The following is a 7,500-nucleotide window of genomic DNA, read 5'->3' on the forward strand; positions in this document are numbered from 1 at the left end:
CCCCCATCCTCTCAGAGTGGACGAACAGATGTTAGGGATTTTTTGTCTTTCGTTTTTTGATCATTCTTTATTTCTTGTCCAGATGTATCAGATGGAGTGAACAAGTGGGCTACTCTCTCAGATAAACGAGGGGAGAAGAGGAGGGAGCGGAAAAGAGGAGGGAAATAGTGTGTAATTGTGTGTGTGTTGGGGAGTGGAATGTGTGTGTGTGTATGTGTGTGTGTGTGTGTGTGCATTCGTGCGCGTGAGTGTGTGTGTCCTAACCTGTAAGCACCACCAGGCTGGGTTGTTGTAGTTGGAGTCTACTCCAAACTGTTCAATTGTCCTGTCGATCCCCACTTCAGACCCTCTCCGTCCCTACCATTCACACACACAGTATTCAGAATATTCAAAATATTACAGAGCCAGAGTGACAATAGTGCAGACTTTGCTCTGTATTTGGTCTTTTTAACTGAATAGTTGGGGTTTCTATGGCTCCAGACTTACGAGAGTGAACAATAAGTAGCACTTTAGTGATTCTATTCTCTACCCAAGGTCTCTAATCCAGAACAAAAGAGCATCACTATGGTAACCTAACACTGTCATCAAACAGAAAACAGAACCACCAGCTTAGTCAGTTAGCAGTGGTTCTCAAACCTCTCCTCGGCACCCCAGCTGTTCCGTGTATTTGAACTCTTCCAGAGCACACCTGATTCAACTTGTCAACTAATTATCAAGCCCTTCACTTGGTGAATCAGGTGAGCTAGTTCAGGGATACAACAAAATTGTGAAACGTCTGGGGGTCCCCGAGGAGAGGATTGAGAACCACTGAGTTAGGGTGATATCCTTGGACCTAAAACACAACAACATTGCAATGTCACAATAGAAAGGTTTACTCTCTGTATTAAGGCTTTGGGAGGCATTTGGAGGAAATTGAAATATTGGTGAAAATGTGAATGGATATAAAATCATCATCATCATGGTGTTGGTCTTACCTGGAGCTGTAGTTGACCGAGGCCTGGGGTTGCCGCGGCAGCAGCTGCTGCCATGGTAGTAGGGACCAGCTGGAGAGGGTAAGGGTCACCTGGACAGAGGAAAATAAAAAAGACACGTCAGCTATCTCTCCTTCCTCTCTTCCTTCACTCCCTCCTTCCTTTTCGTGTTCAGTGTCTCCCTACCAGTTATGTGTTTGACATCAGTCTGTGCCTCTCTCTCTCAACACCTTCACACTCCTCTATGTGCACTAAAACAGCCCTTTCTCACCCTTTCACCATAACATGGCCCTACCTCCCCTCTACCTCCTTTTCTCTTTCTACAGCTTTGACACTCCTGTGTGAGACCTCTCTCCTTTCCTCCCTGTCCTCTACTAAGGCCAAATGGTCCCCATCCCATCTCTCTCTCTCCCCCTCTACCTGCAGTCCAGACAAACCCTTTACTCTTCTCTCCCCTTGTTCTCCATTATATCCCTCCATCTGCCTCCCCTCCCTCCATCCCTCCCTCTCCCCCTCCATCCCTCCATCTGAGCTCCCTCCCTTTCTCTGGTCCGTTCTAAAGCCCTTCTTTGTCCTGTGTCTGGTGTGTCCTAATGAAAGGCTGATTGTGTGGCCTCTCTCTAATACCTCTTGACAAAGACTCTGAAGGTGTTCAAAGATAAAGACGCCCTGGACGTAATTAAGCCAGCAAGGGCGACGTCATCTTCGCAGCGCTCTCTCTGTTCTCTCTTTCTCTCTCTCTGTCTCTGTTCTATCCGCTCTTTGTCTATGCTCTCTCTCTCTCAATGCTTGTTCTTGTTCTCGCTCTCGCTCTCTCTCTCTCTCTCTCTCTCTCTCTCTCTCTCTCTCTCTCCCTGCATCTCTGACCCCCCCTCTCTCTCTCTCTCTCCCTGCATCTCTGACCCCCCCTCTCTCAGTAGGCCATGTCGGCAGTAAGTGAAGGCTGATGAATCACGGATGGAGAGAATAGGAAATAAAAAAAGAATGGAGCAGGTTATTAGCACCCAGCTGCAGATAGCTAGGCCCGTGTAATTACTATGGGAGGGAAAGGTCAGAAAGGAGGGATAGAGGGAGAAGGAGACAAAGGGGAGAAGGGAGAAGACATGGAAGGAGAAGACGTGGCGGGAGGGAGGGAGAAGGATGACATGAGGACCAAAGGGTGACAGGGTTCAATAAGCCACCGGTGTTCTTATTCCTCCTAGACAGTTATTTACATTTTAGTCATTTAGCAGACGCTCTTATCCAGAGCTACTTACAGTTTTAGTGAGTGGATACATTTTTCATACTGGCCCCCCATGGGAATCGAACCCACAAGCCTGGCGTTGCAAGCGCCATGCTCTACCAACTGAGCTACAGGAGGCCAGTTATATTATAGTGTGTGTTATTTGTGTACAACACAACGTCAGAGAGTGAAAGATACTCCTGTTTTGATAAATTGATGTATTTATTTCATTAAAGGGCGTATCTATTAAAATGAATGCCATGATGGTGGAATATTACTGTCATATTCCAGTGTGCTACTGGGCATATATAGTCAGATATAAACAGTGATGCTAATACATCAGAATGTTCTCAGGGTATGACCCTGCATATCTGACTGGGTCCCAGAGTGACTTGGTCACAAGGCTATATCAGGCCAATACACTGGGTCTCTCCTCTCCGGCCATGGCACTAGTGTGTGTGTGTGTCTGTGTGTGTGCCTGGCCTTGTAACGGTCAGTCCTGATCCAGGACCCCACCCAGGACCCCGTCTCAATAAGCAATAAACCAGACTTCAGCAGTCAGCCTCTCCAAAACATTTTTCCCATACAACTCTGGGACCCAAAAAATGGCAGGGTTCAAGAAGCATTTTTTAGAGGGATAATTATTTCAGTGGATGTGTATTCTGGGAGACAGGCACCGTTCCAAATGACACCTTATTCCCTACACTGTGCACTACCTATGTGGCTCTGGTCAAAAGTAGTGCACTATGTAGGGAATAGGGTGCCATTTGGGACACAGTGGGTCTCTCCTCCTGCTCCTTAAACAAACAACGGAGAGGCAGATATTCATGCTCCTCGTGGGGACGGCTGTAACAAAAGAGAGAAATAAAGAAAGCAAACATGTTGCTCTTGGCCAGAGAGACACATTTCCCTAGACTACTGGGCAGGACTGACAGTTCTCACTGAGGGAGATGGAGAGAGAGAGAGAGAGAGAGAGAGAGAGAGAGAGAGAGAGAGAGAGAGAGAGAGAGAGAGAGAGAGAGAGAGAGAGAGAGAGAGAGAGAGAGAGAGAGAGAGAGAGAGAGAGAGAGAGAGAGAGAGAGAGAGAGAGAGAGAGAGAGAGCGAGAGAGAGAGAGAGAGAGAGAGAGAGAGAGAGAGAGAGAGAGAGAGAGAGAGAGAGAGAGAGAGAGAGAGAGAGAGAGAGAGAGAGAGAGAGAGAGAGAGAGAGAGAGAGAGAGAGAGAGATGATAGGGACAAGAGTGGAGGCCACACTGGGCAAATTGTGTATTGTGTGTGTGTTCTGTCTACAGTGTGTGGTGTTTACTGTATACCGCAGCGGTTCTCAATCTTGGTCCTGGGAACCCAAAGACGGTGCACATTTTAGTTTGTTCCCTAGCACTACACACCTGATTCAAATCATCAAAGCTTGATGATGAGTTGATCATTTGAATCAGCTGTGTAGTGCACCCCTTTGGGGCCCAGGTCCAAGATTGAGAACCACTGCTGTACAGTATGTACTATGAATTATGTGTATGTATGGAGTGTGTGCGATGACAGTAAAGTCTAGTTCAAACATGTTGCATAGCACTTAACCCATATATAAGTCAAACTTTCAAAAGTCAACAAGTGTTGATGTTTCAGAAGAACAGCAGCACTACCTGTCATTCAGGTCAACACCATTCTCCTTGGCTCAGGCAGAGAAAAGACAGCAATAATCCTCTAAGACGTGGGGGTCTTTAAGTGGGTAGTGGGCGGTGGGTGGTGGGCGAGGATTGGCACATAATGGCATTAATTGAAAATGGAAGGAGACTTGTTTAGGAAGCTGTTAGTTTCTGGGGGAGGAGCTGGACCTTAGAGAGACCAGTCTGTCTGTCTGTAGGGGGAGGCGTGTGCGAGGAGTGTTGTATTGGCGTGTGCGAGGTGTGTTGGACGCATGTTCTGGCGGGGGCCTGTGTTAATGTGAGGGAACCTGGGGCAGGTCACGCTACCCCCTGGCATGTTCCTACGGTATTCGGAATGTCGTTCCTGGCACACGCGTGTTGCTTCTCGCGGTAAACAACACATTGCCTCACAGCCGGACTGCCGCGGCCAATAACAAGTCCCACAGGATGAGGCTTTTTTTGTTGCTTTCAACCAAAGAAAAATCTGGAAAATTGAAAATGGAGACAAAAGGATGAGCCAAGTGAAGGAATGAGCCAACAGAGAGAGAGAGAAAGAGAGAGAGAGAGGGTCCCTGTTTCTGTAGAAAATACACTTGTTGTGGCGTGGCAACAACACCACTGAGATGTCCCAATCTAGACCCACAGAGAATAGTGAGTTTGAGGAAACTGTTGCTACTTACTGCAGCCTGGTTTGTAGTTGAATCCGGGGGGCAGCAGAAAGCCTTGCTGGGCAGCAGCTACAGCCAGAGTCCTCTGGTCTGGAGGGAACACTGGGATCATCAACGGAGGCAGCTGCCCCTGGACCTGCTGAGAGACGGGTGGAGGGGGAGGAGGAGAGGAGGATAGGAGAGGGAAAGAGGAGCGGAGAGGAGAGGAAGGGAGAGGGGAGGAGGAGAGGAGAGGGGGAGAGGAGAGAGCGATAGAGAGATATCAGTTTATTGGGCATATGGATGTACGTATCTGATTGGGCGTGGGGGAGGTATGTGAGCGTGCAGTCCAGGTGTAGTCAGACATTGATCTTGGTTAGTGAGGGGGAACAGAGCAGACGGAAGCAGAAGGCTGGTCTATCTGTATGAATGTAGGCCAGCTTGGGGTATTAGGTCCTGTCTGTGACCTTTAACCTCTAGACACAATCACAGCTCAGTGTGGTGAGGTCAGGTAAGGGCATCTGGCCACGAACAAGATAAGAAGGAAGAAACTGAAGAATGCTCACACACAGACACACACACGTGCAGCTATACACACACAAACAGGGACAGAAGAGAGTTGCACGAACACACACACCCCTCCCGCCGCACACCCCCATCCAACACACCAATACATGCTCCTCTTGAGCACCTGCGCCTGATACAGAGCTTTGTATATGAGCTGAGACAGGTCAGAGGCAGGGAGTCCTGTCCTGTTGATTACTGAGACAACGAAGGAGTCACGTGGAAGAATCACCGCTAAACTCTCATAACAGCTGGCCTGGCTTCTTCCCTCCCCAAGGAGAGAGGAGAGAGGAGCACTCTGCGTCGGCAGCATGCCATCCCTCTTCACAAGGTTTCCAGGACTCAGAGACAAAATACAAACTCAGTGACTTTGGCAAGAGGAAGAGTCTGAGTGTTCAGCACAGAGAGAGAAGTAGGAGACAGATGGTGGAAGCCGAAGACTGTGTGTGTGTGTGTGTGTGTGTGTGTGTGTGTGTGTGTGTGTGTGTGTGTGTGTGTGTGTGTGTGTGTGTACGCGTGTGTACGTGTGCGTGTTCAGCTGAAGACTGCTCTGCCAAAAACAACACAAAGACTCTGAGGAGTGACATGACTGACAGAAGAGATGTGGAGAGACATGGGAGAGATATTATAGTAGTCCGCAGTATGAGGAGTTAGATAGATGGATAATAACAATGATTTGTAGGCTAAGTTTGAAGATAACAAACCCAGGTGGACCTTATAGTTTCATAACCAAGGGTTGAATGAAATATAATTAAAACACAAGGAACAAAAGGAATAAGCTATTAGAAAATTTGAAATAAATATCTGAATTGTTATAAAACATTCAATGACATGGACATAGATGCAACTATTCAAATTGAATGTCAAAGTGACACTGGTACCCGAAGTGTTTTCTTATTCCCCCCATCCGTCTCTCCTTCCCTCTCATTTCACCCTTTCTCTCTATGTTAAGGGAAGGAATATGCTATAATATAATGGAGGAAAAAGCTGTATAAAGATGTTATAACATCATCATCTTATGTCACCGCAGGATATAGGACAGGTAGGTGAGTTAAATGGAAGATAGGATCAAGTATTTCCTCCTCCCTCTCTTTCCTTCCCCCTTTCTCACTCCCTCCCTCCGTTTCGCTTTCTTTCAGAAATGAACGTTCTCCATGTCTTTCTATCCACCGTCCAGTGTGTCTGTGTGTGTGTGTCTGTGTGTGTGCTTTCTGTCTGCTATGTCTGTGTTTGTATTCTCAGCCATGCCTCTCCTGCCTGTGTGTCTTTTCTCCTGTGTGTGTGTGTCTCCTCTGAAGGCCAGATCCAGCAGTACCACACTACACCATAATCACAGGCAGGATCGGCGCAGCGCGAGGGGAATAGTGGAACTGGATCCGCTTGTTTCCCCCACCACACAATAATTACACCACCATTTTGGTTAACCATAAATGGCATGTGTTGTGCGCGGTGCGGCCGTGGATCAGACGGGAGAGGCACGATAGCGGAAGGTTTGGACAGGCCCCCTGCGGAGGCGAATCACAGACACTGCAGCTCCTCTCTGCCTTTCAAACCTAATTGGACATATGCTGGAGAGGAGCAGGCTGCAGATACCCATAGATTCATGGGGATAGGGGAGACTGGAGGTATTTCACTGTGGCCACCATACACAGAGGCACACAGGCACAGGGCCAACACGATCTCATAGTTTCCCTTTGAAATTTGACGTATTATGGATGAACGTCTATCTTTGACGCATTAACTTCATGTGGTGACAGGGTTAATTTGGCGTGGTTACATGGTTAAAACAGAAACTCATAGGTTAATGGTTTAGGCATTCATTCTGAGTGGTTAAGATAAGGGCTATGGTTTGGGGCTTAAAACAAAATGATTAAAAAAGACTCGCTATTAACGTCAAGTATAATCAGTATTCACAATATTCTCACGGCTAGCTAGAGCATTGTGAACTGCCGTAGTGCAGTGGTCTGAGCAGCATGCTTGGGCTCCGAGCATCACGAGTTCGCGCCCAGTGCTGGGCAATCATTTAAAACAATTTTGTGAACCTTTTCCAATGTCCAAAATCAAAGTCTATTTCTTGTGATCAGGCTGCATGGGCTTGCACGCACACACACAGAGACACATAGACACACACACACACACACACACAGACACACACACTCATGTGGGGCAGTGTCTTCTACATGATGTTTCTTATGGCTTTATTATAGACGCACAATCTCCCTTTATGTTGGCAAATAGGTAGCTTGTGCGTGCAGAAGCGTGAGAGACAGAGGGGAGTCGTGACTGCTACCTCGTGGCTCTAGTCATCCTGTCATCCACATACAGATCAAAACAGCCTGAAAACAACTCTAATACCATCTCTCATATAAAGCATCTCTCATATAGAACAAAGTACATCCAAAAAGCCATATTACAGTAAGTCCACAATACAATAAGTCCACAATACAGTCCAGAT

The 7,500-nt window shown here is 47.3% G+C and overlaps 1 protein-coding gene across 13 annotated transcripts in view; it reads right to left on the reverse strand.

Moving 5' to 3' along the window:
- The window catches only part of LOC121575697 (transcription factor SOX-5-like), a 171,057-nt gene that overhangs the window by 28,293 nt on the left and 135,264 nt on the right, over positions 1 to 7,500 (reverse strand). For 8 of the 13 annotated variants that reach the window (XM_045212368.1, XM_045212369.1, XM_045212366.1 and 5 more), the window contains 3 exons: positions 4,515 to 4,641; positions 975 to 1,063; positions 265 to 357 (listed from right to left, as the gene is read on the reverse strand). In XM_045212368.1, coding sequence (XP_045068303.1) covers positions 265 to 357; positions 975 to 1,063; positions 4,515 to 4,641 — 309 coding nt within the window. The remainder of the gene's footprint in view (positions 1 to 264; positions 358 to 974; positions 1,064 to 4,514; positions 4,642 to 7,500) is intronic. The other 5 variants (XM_045212376.1, XM_045212374.1, XM_045212372.1 and 2 more) reach the window with 1 other exon arrangement.

Source organism: Coregonus clupeaformis, unplaced genomic scaffold, assembly GCF_020615455.1.
Source record: "Coregonus clupeaformis isolate EN_2021a unplaced genomic scaffold, ASM2061545v1 scaf0009, whole genome shotgun sequence".
In the NCBI taxonomy this organism is placed as follows: Eukaryota; Metazoa; Chordata; class Actinopteri; order Salmoniformes; family Salmonidae; genus Coregonus; species Coregonus clupeaformis.